Source organism: Heterodontus francisci, chromosome 49 (assembly GCF_036365525.1).
Source record: "Heterodontus francisci isolate sHetFra1 chromosome 49, sHetFra1.hap1, whole genome shotgun sequence".
NCBI lineage: Eukaryota > Metazoa > Chordata > Chondrichthyes > Heterodontiformes > Heterodontidae > Heterodontus > Heterodontus francisci.
This window is the reverse complement of record NC_090419.1, coordinates 10,055,167-10,077,420: the sequence shown is the minus strand read 5'-3', so window position 1 is coordinate 10,077,420 and position 22,254 is coordinate 10,055,167. Positions and strand designations below refer to the sequence as shown.

Here is a 22,254-nt window from a genome sequence, read left to right as displayed (position 1 = left end):
AGGCAATTCCACCACAATAGGACTATTCCACCACAATAGGACTATTCCACCACAATAGGACTATTCCACCACAACGGGCTATTCCACCACAAGAGGGCTATTCCACCACAAGAGGGCTATTCCACCACAAGAGGGCTATTCCACCACAAGAGGGCAATTCCACCACAAGAGGGCAATTCCACTACAAGAGGGCTATTCCACCACAACAGGCTATTCCACTACAAGAGGGCTATTCCACCACAACAGGCTATTCCACTACGAGGAGACTAATCCACCACTGTGGGCTACTCCACTTCAAGAGGACCTGTCCACCACTATAGGCTATTCCACTACAAGAGGGGTATTCCACCACAGTCGACTGTTCCACTACAAGAGGACTATTCCACTACAATGGGCCATTCCACTACAAGAAGGCTATTCCACTAGTAGGGGCTATTCCACTTCAAGAGGGATATTCCACCACAACATGCAGTTCCACCACAATAGGCTATTTCACCAGTAGGGGATATTCCACTACAAGAGGACTATTCCACCACAAGAGGACTATTCCACCACAAGAGGGCTATTCCACCACAATCGGCTAATCCACCACAATGGGACTAATCCACCACAATGGGGCTATTCCACTACAAGAGGACTATTGCACTACAATAGGCTATTCCACCACAATAGGCTATTGCACTAGAAGAGGACTATTCCACTCCAAGGGGACTATTCCACCACAATAGACTATTTCACTAGCATGGGCTCTTCCACAGGAAGGCGCTATTTCACCACAATTAGCTATTCGACTACATTAGGCCATTCCACTACAATTGGCTATTCCACCACAAAAGGACTATTCCACCACAATAGGCTATTTCAATATCAGAGGGCTATTCCACCACCAGAGGGCTACCACAACAGACTATTCCACCACAACAGGCTATTCCACTACAAGAGGGTTATTCCACCACATTAGGCTATTCCACCACAATAGGCAATTCCACCACAATATGCTATTCCACTACGAGGGCTATTCCACTACAAGAGGGCCATTCCACCACAATAGGCTATTCCACCTGAACAGGCGATTACACCACAATCGACTATTCGACTTCAAGAGAACTATTCCACTGCAATAGGCTATTCCACTGGATGGGACTATTCCACCACAATAGACTATTCCGCTACAAGAGGGCTATTCCGCTACAACAGGTTATTCCACTACAACAGGTTATTCCACTACAATAGGCAATTCCACTACAATAGGCAATTCCACTACAATAGGCAATTCCACCACAACAGGCAATTCCACCACAACAGGCAATTCCACCACAACAGGCTATTCCACCACAATAGGACTATTCCACCACAATAGGACTATTCCACCACAATAGGACTATTCCACCACAACGGGCTATTCCACCACAAGAGGGCTATTCCACCACAAGAGGGCTATTCCACCACAAGAGGGCTATTCCACCACAAGAGGGCAATTCCACTACAAGAGGGCAATTCCACTACAAGAGGGCTATTCCACCACAACAGGCTATTCCACTACAAGAGGGCTATTCCACCACAATAGGGCTATTCCACCACAATAGGGCTATTCCACCACAATAGGCTATTCCACCACAATAGGCAATTCCACCACAATGGGCTATTCCACCACAAGAGGGCTATTCCACCACAAGAGGGCTATTCCACCACAATAGGCTATTCCACGACAAGAGGGCTATTCCACCACAACAGACTATTCCACTACAAGGGGACTAATCCACCACTATGGGATATTCCACTACAAGAGGGCTATTCCACCACAATAGGCGATTCCAGTACAAGAGGGCTATTCCACCACAACAGGCTATTCCACTACAAGGAGACTAATCCACCACTGTGGGCTACTCCACTTCAAGAGGACCTGTCCACCACTATAGGCTATTCCACTACAAGAGGGGTATTCCACCACAGTCGACTGTTCCACTACAAGAGGACTATTCCACTACAATGGGCCATTCCACTACAAGAAGGCTATTCCACTAGTAGGGGCTATTCCACTTCAAGAGGGATATTCCACTTCAAGAGGGATATTCCACCACAACATGCAGTTCCACCACAATAGGCTATTTCACCAGTAGGGGATATTCCACTACAAGAGGACTATTCCACCACAAGAGGACTATTCCACCACAAGAGGGCTATTCCACCACAATCGGCTAATCCACCACAATCGGCTAATCCACCACAATGGGACTAATCCACCACAATGGGGCTATTCCACTACAAGAGGACTATTGCACTACAATAGGCTATTCCACCACAATAGGCTATTGCACTAGAAGAGGACTATTCCACTCCAAGGGGACTATTCCACCACAATAGACTATTTCACTAGCATGGGCTCTTCCACAGGAAGGCGCTATTTCACCACAATTAGCTATTCGACTACATTAGGCCATTCCACTACAATTGGCTATTCCACCACAAAAGGACTATTCCACCACAATAGGCTATTTCAATATCAGAGGGCTATTCCACCACCAGAGGGCTACCACAACAGACTATTCCACCACAACAGGCTATTCCACTACAAGAGGGTTATTCCACCACATTAGGCTATTCCACCACAATAGGCAATTCCACCACAATATGCTATTCCACTACGAGGGCTATTCCACCACAATAGGCTATTCCACTACAAGAGGGCCATTCCACCACAATAGGCTATTCCACCTGAACAGGCGATTACACCACAATCGACTATTCGACTTCAAGAGAACTATTCCACTGCAATAGGCTATTCCACCGGATGGGACTATTCCACCACAATAGACTATTCCGCTACAAGAGGGCTATTCCGCTACAACAGGTTATTCCACTACAATAGGCAATTCCACCACAATAGGCAATTCCACCACAACAGGCAATTCCACCACAACAGGCAATTCCACCACAACAGGCAATTCCACCACAATAGGACTATTCCACCACAAGAGGGCTATTCCACCACAAGAGGGCTATTCCACCACAAGAGGGCTATTCCACCACAAGAGGGCTATTCCACCACAAGAGGGCTATTCCACCACAAGAGGGCAATTCCACTACAAGAGGGCTATTCCACTACAAGAGGGCTATTCCACCACAACAGGCTATTCCACTACAAGAGGGCTATTCCACCACAATAGGGCTATTCCACCACAATAGGCTATTCCACCACAATAGGCTATTCCACCACAAAAGGCAATTCCACCACAATGGGCTATTCCACCACAAGAGGGCTATTCCACCACAAGAGGGCTATTCCACCACAAGAGGGCTATTCCACCACAATAGGCTATTCCACGACAAGAGGGCTATTCCACTACAAGAGGGCTATTCCACTAAAATAGGCAATTCCACCACAACAGGCTATTCCACCACAAGAGGGCTATTCCACTACAATAGGTAATTCCACCACAACGGGCAATTCCACCACAAGAGGGCTATTCCACCACAATAGGCTATTCCACGACAAGAGGGCTATTCCACCACAAGAGGGCTATTCCACCACAATAGGCTATTCCACGACAAGAGGGCTATTCCACTACAAGAGGGCTATTCCACTAAAATAGGCAATTCCACCACAACAGGCAATTCCACCACAAGAGGGCTATTCCACTACAATAGGTAATTCCACCACAACGGGCAATTCCACCACAACAGGCAATTCCACCACAACAGGCTAGTCCACCACAAGAGGCTATTCCACCACTACAGGCTATTCCACCACTACAGGCTATTCTACTAGTAGAGACCATTCCCCTACAATAGGCTATTCCACTAAAAGAGGGCCATTACACTACAAGAGGCTATTCCACCACTACAGGCTATTCCACCACTACAGGCTATTCTACTAGTAGGGACTATTCCACTACAATAGTCTGTTCCACCACACTAGGCTATTCCACCACACTAGGCTATTCCACCACAATATGCTATTCCACTACGAGGGCTATTCCACCACAATAGGCTATTCCACTACAAGAGGGCTATTCCACTACAAGAGGGCTATTCCACCACAATAGGCTATTCCACTACAAGAGGGCTATTCCACTACAAGAGGGCCATTCCACCACAATAGGCTATTCCACCTGAACAGGCGATTACACCACAATCGACTATTCGACTTCAAGAGAACTATTCCACTGCAATAGGCTATTCCACTGGATGGGACTATTCCACCACAATAGACTATTCCGCTACAAGAGGGCCATTCCACCACAATAGGCTATTCCACCTGAACAGGCGATTACACCACAATCGACTATTCGACTTCAAGAGAACTATTCCACTGCAATAGGCTATTCCACTGGATGGGACTATTCCACCACAATAGACTATTCCGCTACAAGAGGGCTATTCCGCTACAACAGGTTATTCCACTACAATAGGCAATTCCACCACAACAGGCAATTCCACCACAACAGGCAATTCCACCACAACAGGCAATTCCACCACAATAGGACTATTCCACCACAATAGGACTATTCCACCACAACAGGCAATTCCACCACAATAGGACTATTCCACCACAATAGGACTATTCCACCACAACAGGCAATTCCACCACAACAGGCAATTCCACCACAATAGGACTATTCCACCACAAGAGGACTATTCCACCACAAGAGGGCTATTCCACCACAAGAGGGCTATTCCACCACAAGAGGGCTATTCCACCACAACAGGCAATTCCACCACAAGAGGGCTATTCCACCACAATAGGCTATTTCACTACAAGAGGGCTATTCCACCACAATAGGCTATTCCACTAAAATAGGCTATTCCACTAAAATAGGCTATTCCACCACAATAGGACTATTCCACCACAATGGGCTATTCCAGCACAACAGGCAATTCCACCACAACAGGCTATTCCACTACAAGAGGGCTATTCCACTACAAGAGGGCTATTCCACCACAAGAGGGCTATTCCACCACAAGAGGGCTATTCCACTAAAATAGGCAATTCCACCACAACAGGCAATTCAACTACAAGAGGGCTATTCCACTACAAGAGGGCTATTCCACCACAACAGGCAATTCCACCACAACAGGCAATTCCACCACAACAGGCAATTCCACCACAATAGGCTATTCCACTAAAATAGGCTATTCCACTACAAGAGGGCTATTCCACCACAATAGGCAATTCAACTACAAGAGGGCTATTCCACTACAAGAGGGCTATTCCACCACAACAGGCAATTCCACCACAACAGGCAATTCCACCACAACAGGCAATTCCACCACAACAGGCAATTCCACCACAATAGGCTATTCCACTACAAGAGGGCTATTCCACCACAATAGGCTATTTCACTACAAGAGGGCTATTCCACCACAACAGGCTATTCCACTACAAGAGGGCTATTCCACCACAATAGGCTATTCCACTAAAATAGGCTATTCCACCACAAGAGGGCTATTCCACCACAATAGGACTATTCCACCACAATAGGACTATTCCAGCACAACAGGCAATTCCACCACAATGGGCAATTCCACTACAAGAGGGCTATTCCACCACAAGAGGGCTATTCCACCACAAGAGGGCTATTCCACTAAAATAGGCAATTCCACCACAACAGGCAATTCCACCACAACAGGCAATTCCACCACAAGAGGGCTATTCCACCACAAGAGGGCTATTCCACCACAAGAGGGCTATTCCACCACAAGAGGGCTATTCCACCACAAGAGGGCTATTCCACTACAAGAGGGCTATTCCACTACAAGAGGGCTATTCCACCACAACAGGCTATTCCACTACAAGAGGGCTATTCCACCACAATAGGCTATTCCACCACAATAGGCTATTCCACCACAATAGGCAATTCCACCACAAGAGGGCTATTCCACCACAAGAGGGCTATTCCACCACAAGAGGGCTATTTCAATACCAGAGGGCTATCACAATAGGGCTATTCCACCACAACAGGCTATTCCACCACTATGGGCTATTCCACCACTATGGGCTATTCCACCACAACAGGCTAAACCACTACAAGAGGACTTGCCCACCACTATAGGCGATTCCACTACAAGGGGGGTAATCCACCACTATGGGCTATTCCACTACAAGAGGGCTATTCCACCACAACAGGCTACACCACTACAAGGGGACTAATCCACCACTATGGGCTATTCCACTACAAGAGGACTTGTCCACCATTATAGGCTATTCCAGTACGATAGGCTATTCCTCCACAATAGGCTATTCCACTACAAGAGGGGTATTCCACCACAGTCAACTGTTCCACTACAAGAGGACTATTCCACTACAATGGGCTAATCCACAACAAGAAGGCTATTCCACTACAATAGGCTATTCCACTAGATGAGACTATTTCACCACAATTGGCTATTCCACCACTAGAGGGCTCTTCCAACTCAACAGGCTTTTCCACTACGAGGGCACTAAGCCACCACAATGGGCTATTCCACTACAATAGGCTATTTCACTAGAATAGGCTCTTCCACCGCAAAAGGACTAATCCAGCACAATAGGACTATTCCACGACAATGGGCTATTCCACCACAACAGGCTATTCCACTACAAGGAGACTAATCCACCACTGTGGGCTACTCCACTTCAAGAGGACCTGTCCACCACTATAGGCTATTCCACTACAAGAGGGGTATTCCACCACAGTCGACTGTTCCACTACAAGAGGACTATTCCACTACAATGGGCCATTCCACTACAAGAAGGCTATTCCACTAGTAGGGGCTATTCCACTTCAAGAGGGATATTCCACCACAACATGCAGTTCCACCACAATAGGCTATTTCACCAGTAGGGGATATTCCACTACAAGAGGACTATTCCACCACAAGAGGACTATTCCACCACAATGGGATATTCCACTACAAGAGGGCTATTCCACCACAACAAGCTATTCCACAACAATAGGCTATTCCACAACAAGAGGACTATTCCACAACAATAGGCTATTCCAGCACGACAGGCTATTCCACTACAACAGGCTATTCTATTAGTAGAGACTATTCCACTACAATAGTCTATTCCACCACACTAGGCTATTCCACTACAATAGGCTATTCCACTAGTAGGGGCTACTCCAGAGGGCTATTCCACTACAAGAGGGCTATTCCACCACAACAGGCTATTCCACTACGAGGGGAATAATCCACCACTATGGGCTATTCCACTACAAGAGGACTTGTCCACCACTATAGGCTATTCCACTACGATAGGCTATTCCACCACAATAGGCTTTTCTACTACAAGAGGGGTATTCCACCACAGTCGACTGTTCCACTACAAGAGGACTATTCCACCACAATGGGTTATTCCACTAGAAGAGGGCTATTCCACCACAATAGGCTTTTCTACTACAATAGGCTATTCCACTACAAGAGGGGTATTCCACCACAGTCGACTGTTCCACTACAAGAGGACTATTCCACCACAATGGGTTATTCCACTACAAGAAGGTATCCACTACAAGAGGGTATTCCACTACAAGACTATTCAGCTAGAGAGGGTTATTTCACCACAATAGGCTATTAAACTGCAAGAGGACTATTCCACTCCTCGGGGACTAATCCACCACAATAGACTATTTCACTGGAATGGGCTCTTCCACTAGACGGCACTATTCCACGACAACGGGGCTATTCCACCACAACAGGCTATTTCAATACCAGAGGGCTATTCCACTACAAGGGGACTATTCCACTACAAGAGGACTATTCCACGACAATGGGCTATTCCACTACAAAAGGGCCATTCCACCACAATCGGCTATTCCACCTGAACAGGCTATTACACCACAATCGACTATTCGACTTCAAGAGAACTATTCCACTAGAAGAGAACTATTCCACTACAATAGGCTATTCCACTGGATGGGACTATTCCACTACAAGAGGACTATTCCGCTACAACAGGTTATTCCACTACAAGAGAACTATTCCACTACAATAGGCTATTCCACCACAACCGGCTAATCCACTACAAGGGAACTAATCCACCACTTTGGGCTATTCCACTACAAGAGGACTATTGCACTACAATAGGCTATTCCAGTACGATAGGCTATTCCACTCGAAATGGCTATTCCACCACAATAGGCTATTCCACTACAAGGGACTGATCCACCATTATGGGCTATTCCACCACAATAGGCTCTTCCACCACTATGGGACTAATCCACCACTTTGGGCTATTCCACGACAAGAGGACTATTTCACCACAATAGGCTATTCCATCACAATAGGCTATTCCACTACAAGAGGACTAATCCACCACTATGGGCTATTCCATTACAAGAGGGCTATTCCACCACAATAGGCTATTTCACTATAAGGGGACTAATCCACCACTTTGGGCTATTCCACGACAAGAGGACTATTGCACTACAATAGGCTATTCCAGTACGATAAGCTATTTCACCACAATAGGCTATTCCATCACAATAGGCTATTCCACTACAAGAGGACTATTCCACCACAACAGGCTATTCCACTACAAGAGGACTATTCAGCTAGAGAGGGTTATTTCACCACAATAGGCTATTAAACTACAAGAGGACTATTCCACTCCTCGGGGACTAATCCACCACAATAGACTATTTCACTGGAATGGGCTCTTCCACTAGACGGCACTATTCCACTACAATAGGCTATTTCACTAGAGGGGCTATTTCACCACAACAGGCTATTTCAATACCAGAGGGCTATTCCACTACAAGGGGACTATTCCATGACAATGGGCTATTCCACTGCAAGAGGGCTATTCCACGACAAGAGGGCTATTCCGCTACAAGAGGGCTATTCCGCTACAAGAGGGCTATTCCACCACAACAGACTATTCCACCACAACAGACTATTCCACTACAAGAGGGCTATTCCACCACCAGAGGGCTATTCCATCACAACAAGCTATTCCACTACAATAGACGATTCCACTAATAGGGGCTATTCCACGACAATGGGCTATTCCACCACAACAGACTATTCCACTACAAGAGGACTATTCCACTACCAGAGGGCTATTCCACCACAACAGGCTATTCCACTACAAGAGGGTTTTCCACTACAAGAGGACTATTCCGCTACAAGAGGTTATTCCGCTACAAGAGGTTATTCCGCTACAAGAGGACTATTCCACCACAACAGACTATTCCACTACAAGGGGACGAATCCACCACAACAGGCAATTCCACCACAAGAGGGCTATTCCACCACAAGAGGGCTATTCCACTACAAGAGGGCTATTCCACTACCAGAGGGCTATTCCACTACCAGAGGGCTATTCCACCACAACAAGCTATTCCACTACCAGAGGACTATTCCACCACAACAGACTAATCCACCACAATAGGCTATTCCACTACAAGAGGGCTATTCCACCACAATCGGCTAATCCACTACAAGGGGACTAATCCACCACTTTGGGCTATTCCGACAAGAGGGCTATTCCACCACAACAGGCTATTCCACCACAATAGGCTATTCCACCACAAGAGGACTATTCCACCACAAGAGGACTATTCCACTACAAGAGGACTATTCCACCACAAGAGGACTATTCCACTACAAGAGGGCTATTCCACCACGATGGGCGATTCCACTACGAGGGCTATTCCACCACTGTGGGCTATTCCACTACAAGAGTACGATTCCGCGAGTGAGGGTAATTTCACAACAATGGGCTTTTCCACCACACTAGGCAATTCCACTAGTAGGGGCTATTCCACCGCAATAGGCTATTCCACTTCGAGGGCTATTCCACCACAATAGGCTATTTCACCACAACAGGCTATTCCACTACAAGAGGCTATTCCACTACAAGAGGACTATTCCATTAGTGAGGGTTATTTCACCACACTAGGCAATTCCACTAGTAGGGTCTATTCCATCGCAATAGGCTATTCCACTTCAAGAGGGCTATTCCACCACAATAGGCTATTGCACCAGTAGGGGATATTCCACTACAATAGGCTATTCCACTACAAGAGGACTATTCCACTACAAGAGGACTATTCCGCTACAAGAGGACTATTCAGCTAGAGAGGGTTATTTCACCACAATAGGCTATTAAACTGCAAGAGGACTATTCCACTCCTCGGGGACTAATCCACCACAATAGACTATTTCACTGGAATGGGCTCTTCCACTAGACGGCACTATTCCACTACAATAGGCTATTTCACTAGAGGGGCTATTTCACCACAACAGGCTATTTCAATACCAGAGGGCTATTCCACTACAAGGGGACTATTCCATGACAATGGGCTATTCCACGACAAGAGGACTATTCCATGACAATGGGTTATTCCACCAAAATAGGCTATTCCGCTGCAAGAGGTTATTCCGCTGCAAGAGGTTATTCCACTACAAGAGGACTATTCCACTACAATAGGCAATTCCACTACAATAGGCCTATTCCACTACCAGAGGGCTATTCCACCACAACAGGCTATTCCACCACCAGAGGGCTATTCCACCACCAGAGGGCTATTCCACCACCAGAGGACTATTCCACCACCAGAGGGCTATTCCACCACCAGAGGGCTATTCCACCACCAGAGGGCTATTCCACCACCAGAGGACTATTCCACCACCAGAGGACTATTCCACCACAATAGGCTATTCCACTACAAGAGGGCTATTCCACCACAATCGGCTAATCCACTACAAGGGGACGAAACCACCACTATGGGCTATTCCACTACAAGAGGGCTATTCCACCCCTATGGGCTATTCCACTACAAGAGGGCTATTCCACCCCTATGGGCTATTCCACTACAAGAGGGCTATTCCACTACAAGAGTACGATTCCGCGAGTGAGGGTAATTTCACAACAATGGGCTTTTCCACCACACTGGGCAATTCCACTAGTAGGGGCTATTCCACCGCAATAGGCTATTCCACTTCGAGGGCTATTCCACCACAATGGGTTATTCCACTAGAAGAGGACTATTCCACTACAAGAGGACTATTCCACCACAACAGGCTATTCCACCACAACAGGCTATTCCACCACAATAGGCTATTCCACCACAATAGGCTATTCCACTACAACAGGGCTATTCCACTACAAGAGGTTATTCCACTACAATAGGCTATTCCACCACCAGAGGGCTATTCCACCACCAGAGGGCTATTCCACCACAACAGACTATTCCACCACAATAGGCCATTCCACTACAAGAGGACTATTCCACCACAATCGGCTAATCCACTACAAGGGGACGAATCCACCACTATGGGCTATTCCACCACTATGGGCTATTCCACCACTATGGGCTATTCCACTACCAGAGGGCTATTCCACTACCAGAGGGCTATTCCACCACCAGAGGGCTATTCCCCCACAACAGACTTTTCCACCACAATAGGCTATTCCACTACAAGAGGACTATTCCACTACAAGAGGGCTATTCCAGCACAATCGGCTCTTCCACCACAATGGGGCTAAACCACCACTTTGGGCTATTCCACTACAAGAGGACTATTCCACCACAATAGGCTATTCCACTGGAAGAGGCTATTCCACCACAATAGGCTATTGCACTACAACAGGTTATTCCACTACAATCAGCTAATCCACTACAAGGGGGCTAATCCACCACTATGGGCTATTCCACCACTATGGGCTATTTCACTACAAGAGGAGTATTCCACCACAATAGGCTCTTCCACCACAATGGGACTAATCCACCACTTTGGGCTATTCCACCACAACAGGCTCTTCCACTACAAGAGGGCTATTCCAGCACAATCGGCTCTTCCACCACAATGGGGCTAAACCACCACTTTGGGCTATTCCACGACAAGAGGACTATTCCACCACAATAGGCTATTCCACTGGAAGAGGCTATTCCACCACAATAGGCTATTCCACTACAAGAGGGCTACTCCACCACAATAGGTTATTCCACTACAAGAGGACTAATCCACCACTTTGGGCTATTCCACCACAAGAGGGCTATTCCACCACAAGAGGGCTATTCCACTACAATAGGCTATTCCACTGCATGAGGACTATTCCACCAAAATTGGCGGCACAGTGGCGCTGTGGATAGCACCACAGTCTCACAGCTCCAGCAACCCAGCTTCAGTTCTGGGTACTGCCTGTGCGGAGGTTGCAGGTTCTCCCTGTGACCGTGTGGGTTTCAGCCGGGTGCTCCAGTTTCCTCCCACAGCCAAAGACCTGCAGGTTGATAGCTAAATTGGCCATTGTAAATTGACCCTAGTGTAGGTAGGTGGTAGGAGAATTGAGGGAAGGTGGGAATATGGGATTAATGTAGGATTAGTATAAAAATGGGTGGTTGTTGGTCGGCACAGACTCAGTGGGCCGAAGGGCCTGTTTCAGTGCTGTACCTCTAAATAAATAAAAGGCTATTCCACTACAAGAGGGCTGTTACACTACAATAGGCTATTTCACCACACTAGGCTATTCCACTAGAAGGGGGTTATTTCACCACAATATGGTATTCCAATACAAGAGGACTATTGCACTACAATAGGCTATTGCACTACAATAGGCTATTTCACTAGAAGGGGGTTATTTCACCACAATATGGTATTCCAATACAAGAGGACTATTGCACTACAATAGGCTATTCCACTACAATAGGCTATTTCACTAGAAGGGGGTTATTTCACCACAATATGGTATTCCAATACAAGAGGACTATTGCACTACAATAGGCTATTCCACTACAAGAGGACTATTGCACTACAATAGGCTATTCCACTACAATAGGCTTTTTCACTAGAGGGGGTTATTTCACCACAATAGGGTATTCCAATACAAGAGGACTATTGCACTACAATAGGCTATTCCACTACAAGAGGACTATTGCACTACAATAGGCTATTCCACTACAATAGGCTTTTTCACTAGAGGGGGTTATTTCACCACAATAGGGTATTCCAATACAAGAGGACTATTGCACTACAATAGGCTATTCCACTACAAGAGGACTATTGCACTACAATAGGCTATTCCACTACAAGAGGACTATTGCACTACAATAGGCTATTCCACTACAATAGGCTTTTTCACTAGAGGGGGTTATTTCACCACAATAGGGTATTCCAATACAAGAGGACTATTGCACTACAATAGGCTATTCCACTACAAGAGGACTATTGCACTATAATAGGCTATTCCACTACAATAGGTTATTTCACCAGGACGGGCTATTCCAGCAGAAACGGCTGTACCCCTGTTGCTGAGGCCCTCAGTTGAAAGGTGGAGACAGTTTGAGGTGGAGGGGCAGTGTGAAGGTCCCTTGGGCCGGTGTCCAGCATCCGCCGGCAATTGAGGAACGTCGTATCGGCTGCAACCCGGCCGGGGAGCCGACGGCCCGTCTCCGTCTGTGCGCAGGCGCGTGGTGGTCCATCTCGCGCCACCAACGGCTCCGACCGTCCGTTGGGCGCGAGGGGAGGCGGAGCCACCGGCACGCACGCGCAGTTGTGTCAGTAGCCTTCCGGAGCATTGTGGGAGTTGTAGTCTTTTCCCAGCCCCAGCTTCATTCATTTGGACGGCGGGTCCCGACATGAAGAACTACAAGCATGGCCTCCGGGACGGGAGTGCGTCCACCTGTCCCTCGAATTAACACTTCAAAGCAAAGGGCTTGAGGCGAAAAACCCTGCATTAATTCGTCCTTTGAACAAATTTGGTCTCTCGCCCTCACCATTCCCTCATTCAAATGCCCAATTTATTAATTCAGTGTCACATCGCACACCCACAGGCGAGAAGGGCCGAAGTCGACTTCCCGCGGCGTTGCTGATGGTGAGAGGGGCGAACCACTTTTGTTTTCATTTGCAGCAGCAATGTTATTCCAATGTAAGGTGTTATTCTTTAGCTGGAGCAGTGTTTAAATGTAGTCCCTCCCTTGAAAGGCACAAACCTCTTCCCCACCCCAACCCCGCAGGATTGGAAGTAGGCACAGCCTGAGGTCAGTCAGAGTTCAATTGCACCTTTTTTTTTGTCGGTTGGCAGGTGATGGTAAATCACTGGCCAGGAAAGCACATCACAACACGTCTGCATTTTCACTCCAAATGCTGGTAAAAGTGTGACATCCAAATTGCACGGTAACCCTCCCCCATCTCCAGCCGCCCTTTCACCTCCCACATCTGTGCCCCTCTTTCCCGAAACTCCGTGTTTAAATCCCTGCGATCAGGTTTCGGGCCCTTGCCACAGTACCGAGATGGCTCTTGTCGAAGTCGCACGTGTGACTGTAAACTTTCCCTCCTTGTCCTTCTCCATCTGTCTGCAGCCTTTAACACCTCCAACACCTCACCACTGTTGTCCAGGTGGGTGGCACCGCTCTCACCTGCTTCCATTCTTATCTATCTAATTGTTGCCAGAGAAACACATGTAACGGTCTCCCTTCCTGCTCCCGCACTGTTGCCTCTGGTGTTCCCCCCCCCCCCAGGAAATCTCCTCGGCCCCTTCCCATTTCTCATCTACATGCTACCCCTCGGCAATATCATCCGAAAGCACAGTGTTAGTTTTCACGTGTAGGCTGATGACACCCAGCTCTAACTCACCATCACCTCTCTCGACACCTCCACTGTCTCTAAACTGTCAGACTAGTTTCTTTAGAGTCTAGCACAGACTAGTTGGGCTGAATGGCCTGTTTCTGTCTGGTAATTTCCGTGTAATTTTGGGCTAATGTTTGTTCTGGAGTGGCACAGAGAGAAATGTTGTTAAGAATAGGCTGAGTGTTTGTACAAGAGCAGGGGGGAATCCCGGGGATAATAATGTCTCATCATTACTTCTGAATATACCCCATTTTCACTTTTACACTGGGCTTTGATCCCTCCTTGAGTTTTGTAATTCACAGAAAAAGATCTCCCCCACAACAGAACAATCCCGATAAACTGTCAGTATATAATATATCAGCTGTAGCTCAGTGCATCGCACCCCTGTCTCTGACTCAGAAGGTTGTGGGGGCAAGCCTCCACTCCAGATCCATAGTACAGGCCCGACTCTCTCAGTACTGAGGGAGTGCCGCACTGTCAGAGGGTCAGTACAGAGGGAGCACCGCACTGTCGGAGAGTCAGTACCGAGGGAGCGCCGCACTGTCGGAGGGTCAGTACCGAGGGAGCGCCGCACTGTCGGAGAGTCAGTACTGAGGGAGCACCGCACTGTTGGAGGGTCAGTACTGGGGGAGCGCCGCACTGTCGGAGGGTCAGTACCGAGGGAGCGCCGCACTGTCGGAGAGTCAGTACTGAGGGAGCACCGCACTGTTGGAGGGTCAGTACTGGGGGAGCGCCGCACTGTCAGAGGGTCAGTACAGAGGGAGCACCGCACTGTCGGAGAGTCAGTACCGAGGGAGCGCCGCACTGTCGGAGGGTCAGTACCGAGGGAGCGCCGCACTGTCGGAGAGTCAGTACTGAGGGAGCACCGCACTGTTGGAGGGTCAGTACTGGGGGAGCGCCGCACTGTCGGAGGGTCAGTACTGAGGGAGCACCGCACTGTCGGAGGGTCAGTACCGAGGGAGCGCCACACTGTCGGAGGGTCAGTACCGAGGGAGCGCCGCACTGTTGGAGGGTCAGTACCGAGGGAGCGCCGCACTGTTGGAGGGTCAGTACTGAGGGAGTGCCGCACTGTCGGAGGGTCAGTTCCGAGGGAGCGCCGCACTGTCGGAGAGTCAGTACTGAGGGAGCACCGCACTGTCGGAGGGTCAGTTCCGAGGGAGCGCCGCACTGTTGGAGGGTCAGTACTGAGGGAGCGCCACACTGTCGGAGGGTCAGTTCCGAGGGAGCGCCGCACTGTTGGAGGGTCAGTACTGAGGGAGCGCCGCACTGTTGGAGGGTCAGTACCGAGGGAGCGCCGCATTGTCAGAGGGTCAGTACCAAGGGAGCGCCGCACTGTCGGAGGGTCAGTACTGAGGGAGCTCCGCACTGTCGGAGGGTCAGTACTGAGGGAGCTCCGCACTGTCGGAGGGTCAGTACTGAGGGAGCTCCGCACTGTCGGAGGGTCAGTTCCGAGGGAGCGCCGCACTGTCGGAGAGTCAGTACTGAGGGAGTGCCGCACTGTCGGAGGGTCAGTACTGAGGGAGCGCCGCACTGTCGGAGAGTCAGTACTGAGGGAGCACCGCACTGTTGGAGGGTCAGTACCGAGGGAGCGCCGCATTGTCAGAGGGTCAGTACCAAGGGAGCGCCGCACTGTCGGAGGGTCAGTACTGAGGGAGCGCCGCACTGTCGGAGGGTCAGTACCGAGGGAGCGCCACACTGTCGGAGGGTCAGTACCGAGGGAGCGCCGTACTGGTGGAGGGTGAGCATCTATGGAGCACCGTACTGACAGAGGGGCCATCTTTCAGATGAAATTTTCAACCCGAGGCCCCCGTCTGCCCTCTCAAGGTGGATTATTAAAGATCCCATGGTCGATATTGTGAGAAGAGCAGGGGTTGTTGGGGAGGGGGGAGCTTTCCCCAGTCTCCTGGGGCCAATGTTCATCCCTCAACCAACATCACTAAGACCAGATTATCTGGCCATTATTATATTGCTGTTTGAGGGATCTTGCTGTGCCCAAATTGGCTGCCTCTTTTCCTGCCATACAACAGGGACTACACTACAAAAAAGTGCTTGATTGGTTGTAAATACTTTGGGATGTGCTGAGGTTGTGAAAGGTGCTGGAAAATTGCAATTTCATTCTTCCTCACATGAGAGGCCAAGACCCATCCTGAAACTGATTGGAATCAGATAAATCAGGGAGCTTTATTTGAAATAGGGGGCCTATTTAATATCTCGCAGTTCATCTGTTTCCATTTGCACATGTGATGGTTGGTCTCAATTTATTGTTTCTTTTAGTGACAATGTCCTACATTTGTTCTGGATGCTTATTCAAAATTAAGAGCTTTAAAAGGAAGCTTTTATCATTGAATTTAACCCAACTGCAGTCTGAAATGTGTTCAAACACGATCATGAGGGGGATCTTAGGATATCAGTCAGGAGCTGGAACCCTGGCTATTTCACCCTCCCTCGTGCGCAGCCATCTTCCTAACTGAGATAAACAAACTCAGCACAGCTCAGCAAGGGAACCGACAACCTTTCTGTTCTTTATTGCTCCATGTCAATGACATAGAGTGCAAGGAGTAGCCTCAATGATCTCGTGCTGTTTTGAATGGTTTGAAGGCAGGGCTAGTAACCATACATCTCTTTGTCTCTCTCTCTCTCTCTCGCTCTCTGTCTCTCTAACTCTCTCTCTTGTCCCTCTTGTCTCTCTCTCTCCACCTCTGCCTCTGTGCCTCTCTCTGTCTGTCTCGCTGTCTCTGTCTGTCTCTTTCTCTCTCTCTCTCTCTCTCTCTCTGCCTCTCTGTCTGTCTGTGTCTCTCTCACTCCATTTTTTTGATATAGCCTTGGTCAGCCCTCCCCTGGAACTTTCTCAGTTTATTTTTCCTAAGCTGTAAATAGGCAAAACTACAGTAATATAAAAGCAAAATACTGCAGATGCTGGAAATCTGAAATACAAACAGAAAGTGCTCGAAATACTCAGTAGGTTAGGCAGCATCTGTGAAGAGAGAAACAGAGTTGAGTTCTAAGGAAAGGTCATAGATCTGAAACGTTAACTCTGCAGCTTGCTCCACAGACACTGCCTGACCGGCTGAGTATTTCCGGCAAAGTTACAGTCTTTTTTTCTGCTCTGCTTTCTGACTGTTGGAGTCAAGAATAATCAAAACTTCCTCCTACTCTAACGTAAACTCCACATTGTGCAACTGCCTAGGTCCCTTAGTTTCTCCTTCTCCCCATAATCTACAGACTTTTAAAACCCAGACATCTCATCAACTAATCACTGCCTCCTGATTTATCTCGTCTTCCCTCCGATACTTTTAACATCATTGTATCCTGCACTTATGGACAGAGCCTTCAGCAGAGATTCTCAATGAGAAGCAATTCTCCAGCTTCACCAGTAACACTACTATAAGAGTGAGTTACAGACTGGAATCTAATCGAGGGGTTCGGGTGGTTTATATATAGAATAACAAATACCCGGGAGTGAGTTACTAACTGGAATCTAATCGAGGGGTTCGGGGGGTTTATATATAGAATAACAGATACCCGGGAGTGAGTTACTAACTGGAATCTAATCGAGGGGTTCGGGGGGTTTATATATAGAATAACAGATACCCGGGAGTGAGTTACAGACTGGAATCTAATCGAGGGGTTTGGGGGGTTTATATATAGAATAACAGATACCCGGGAGTGAGTTACAGACTAGAATCTAATCGAGGGTTCAGGGGGGGTTTATATATAGAATAACAGATACCCGGGAGTGAGTTACAGACTGGAATCTAATCGAGGGGTTCGGGGGGTTTATATATAGAATAACAGATACCCAGGAGTGAGTTACAGACTGGAATCTAATCGAGGGGTTCGGGGGGTTTATATATAGAATAACAGATACCCGGGAGTGAGTTACAGACTGGAATCTGATCGAGGGGTTCATGGGGTTTATATATAGAATAACAGATACCCGGGAGTGAGTTACAGACTGGAATCTAATCGAGGGGTTCGGGGGGGGTTTATATATAGAATAACAGATACCCGGGAGTGAGTTACAGACTGGAATCTAATCGAGGGGTTCATGGGGTTTATATATAGAATAACAGATACCCGGGAGTGAGTTACAGACTGGAATCTAATCGAGGGGTTTGGGGGGGTTTATATATAGAATAACAGATACCCAGGAGTGAGTTACAGACTGGAATCTAATCGAGGGGTTCAGGGGGGGTTTATATATAGAATAACAGATACCCGGGAGTGAGTTACAGACAGGAATCTGATCGAGGGGTTCGGGAAGGTTTATATATAGAATAACAGATACCCGGGAGTGAGTTACAGACTGGAATCTGATCGAGGGGTTCGGGAAGGTTTATATATAGAATAACAGATACCCGGGAGTGAGTTACAGACTGGAATCTAATCGAGGGGTTCAGGGGGTTTATATATAGAATAACAGATACCCGGGAGTGAGTTACAGACTGGAATCTAATCGAGGGGTTTGGGGTGGTTTATATATAGAATAACAGATACCCGGGAGTGAGTTACAGACTGGAATCTAATCGAGGGGTTTGGGGGGTTTATATATAGAATAACAGATACCCGGGAGTGAGTTACAGACTGGAATCTAATAGAGGGGTTCGGGGGGTTTATATATAGAATAACAGATACCCGGGAGTGAGTTACAGACTGGAATCTGATCGAGGGGTTCGGGAAGGTTTATATATAGAATAACAGATACCCGGGAGTGAGTTACAGACTGGAATCTAATCAAGGGGTTCAGGGGGGTTTATATATAGAATAACAGATACCCGGGAGTGAGTTACAGACAGGAATCTGATCGAGGGGTTCGGGAAGGTTTATATATAGAATAACAGATACCCGGGAGTGAGTTACAGACAGGAATCTGATCGAGGGGTTCGGGAAGGTTTATATATAGAATAACAGACACCCAGGAGTGAGTTACAGACTGGAATCTGATTGAGGGGTTCATGGGGTTTATATATAGAATAACAGATACCCAGGAGTGAGTTACAGACTGGAATCTAATCGAGGGGTTCGGGGGGTTTATATATAGAATAACAGATACCCGGGAGTGAGTTACAGACTGGAATCTAATCGAGGGGTTCGGGGGGTTTATATATAGAATAACAGATACCCGGGAGTGAGTTACAGACTGGAATCTAATCGAGGGGTTCGGGGGGTTTATATATAGAATAACAGATACCCGGGAGTGAGTTACAGACTGGAATCTAATCGCGGGGTTCGGGGGGTTTATATATAGAATAACAGATACCCGGGAGTGAGTTACAGACTGGAATCTAATCGAGGGGTTCGGGGGGTTTATATATAGAATAACAGATACCCGGGAGTGAGTTACAGACTGGAATCTAATCGAGGGGTTCGGGGGGTTTATATATAGAATAACAGATACCCGGGAGTGAGTTACAGACTGGAATCTAATCGAGGGGTTCGGGGGGTTTATATATAGAATAACAGATACCCGGGAGTGAGTTACTAACTGGAATCTAATCGAGGGGTTCGGGGGGTTTATATATAGAATAACAGATACCCGGGAGTGAGTTACAGACAGGAATCTAATCGAGGGGTTCGGGGGGGTTTATATATAGAATAACAGATACCCGGGAGTGAGTTACTAACTGGAATCTAATCGAGGGGTTCGGGGGGTTTATATATAGAATAACAGATACCCGGGAGTGAGTTACAGACTGGAATCTAATCGAGGGGTTCGGGGGGTTTATATATAGAATAACAGATACCCGGGAGTGAGTTACAGACTGGAATCTAATCGAGGGGTTCGGGAAGGTTTATATATAGAATAACAGATACCCGGGTGTGAGTTACAGACTGGAATCTAATCGAGGGGTTCGGGGGGTTTATATATAGAATAACAGATACCCGGGAGTGAGTTACAGACTGTAATCTAATCGAGGGGTTCGGGGGGTTTATATATAGAATAACAGATACCCGGGAGTGAGTTACAGACAGGAATCTAATCGAGGGGTTCGGGGGGGTTTATATATAGAATAACAGATACCCGGGAGTGAGTTACTAACTGGAATCTAATCGAGGGGTTCGGGGGGTTTATATATAGAATAACAGATACCCGGGAGTGAGTTACTAACTGGAATCTAATCGAGGGGTTCGGGGGGTTTATATATAGAATAACAGATACACGGGAGTGAGTTACAGACTGGAATCTAATCGAGGGGTTCGGGGGGTTTATATATAGAATAACAGATACCCGGGAGTGAGTTACTAACTGGAATCTAATCGAGGGGTTCGGGGGGTTTATATATAGAATAACAGATACCCGGGAGTGAGTTACAGACTGGAATCTAATCGAGGGGTTCGGGGGGTTTATATATAGAATAACAGATACCCGGGAGTGAGTTACAGACTGGAATCTAATCGAGGGGTTCGGGAAGGTTTATATATAGAATAACAGATACCCGGGAGTGAGTTACAGACTGGAATCTAATCGAGGGGTTCGGGAAGGTTTATATATAGAATAACAGATACCCGGGAGTGAGTTACAGACTGGAATCTAATCGAGGGGTTCGGGGGGTTTATATATAGAATAACAGATACCCGGGAGTGAGTTACAGACTGGAATCTAATCGAGGGGTTCGGGGGGTTTATATATAGAATAACAGATACCCGGGAGTGAGTTACAGACTGGAATCTAATCGAGGGGTTCGGGGGGGTTTATATATAGAATAACAGATACCCGGGAGTGAGTTACAGACTGGAATCTAATCGAGGGGTTCGGGGGGTTTATATATAGAATAACAGATACCCGGGAGTGAGTTACAGACTGGAATCTAATCGAGGGGTTCGGGAAGGTTTATATATAGAATAACAGATACCCGGGAGTGAGTTACAGACTGGATCTAGGGGATGTTGTTAGGGACGTGCTATATTTTTTTGAGAGACTGGTATGGGTGGTGGCAGCACATATAGGGCAGAGGGGAAGCAGTCTGAATGCCCCGTTTGAGAAAATTAAGGGCATAGATTTATGATAATCAGCTAAAGAACCAGAGGGGGAGATGAGGAGACACTTTTTTTACGCAGCGAGTTGTTGTGATCTGGAATGTGGAAGCAGATTCAATAGTAACTTTCAAAAGGGAATTGGGTGAATCGTTGAAGGGGAGAGGTTTGGAGTGCGATGGGGTTTGAGATTCATTGGATACCACTTTCAAAGAGCTGGCACAGGCATGATGGGCTGAAAGAGAGCGTGGGGAAAAGGAGGAGGCCATTCAGCCCCTCTGACCCGTTACACAGGAACAGGGGAGGCCATTCAGCCCCTCTAGCCCATTACACAGGAACAGGAGGAGGCCATTCAGCCCCTCTAACCTGTTGCACAGGAACAGGAGGAGGCCATTCTGCCCCTCGAGCCTGTTCCACCTTTCAGTGAGATCATGGCTGATCTGTGACCTAACTCCATATACCTGCCTTTGCTCCATTTGCATACCTTAGGTGAACAAAAATCTATTAATCTCAGATTTAAAATTAACGATTGATCTCACATCGATTGCCATTTGCGGGAGAGAGTTCCAAACTTCTCCCACCCTTTATGTGTAGAAATGTTTCCTAATTTCACTCCTGAAAGGTCTGCCTCTCATTTTTAGTCTCTGACCCCCAGTCCTAGACTCTCCGACCAGCGGAAACAGTTTCTCTCTCTCGACCCCTCGATATCTTGAAAACTTCGATCAA

General features: G+C 47.5%; 2 protein-coding genes across 5 annotated transcripts in view; one reads left to right on the top strand and one right to left on the bottom strand.

Moving 5' to 3' along the window:
* The window catches only part of LOC137358434 (troponin C, slow skeletal and cardiac muscles-like), a 45,315-nt gene extending 31,916 nt beyond the window's left edge, over positions 1–13,399 (bottom strand). The window contains exon 1 of one of the 4 annotated variants that reach the window (XM_068024398.1): positions 13,228–13,399. In XM_068024398.1, coding sequence (XP_067880499.1) covers positions 13,228–13,314 — 87 coding nt within the window. In that variant the 5' untranslated portion in view covers positions 13,315–13,399. Of the gene's footprint in view, positions 1–13,194 lie in introns of all 4 variants that reach the window. The other 3 variants (XM_068024400.1, XM_068024396.1, XM_068024399.1) reach the window with 3 other exon arrangements.
* A 290-nt stretch (positions 13,400–13,689) lies between these two features.
* The window catches only part of ccnq (cyclin Q), a 37,390-nt gene continuing 28,825 nt past the window's right edge, over positions 13,690–22,254 (top strand). The window contains exon 1 of the mRNA XM_068024369.1: positions 13,690–13,798. The gene's annotated coding sequence lies outside the window, so the exon portion shown is untranslated. The remainder of the gene's footprint in view (positions 13,799–22,254) is intronic.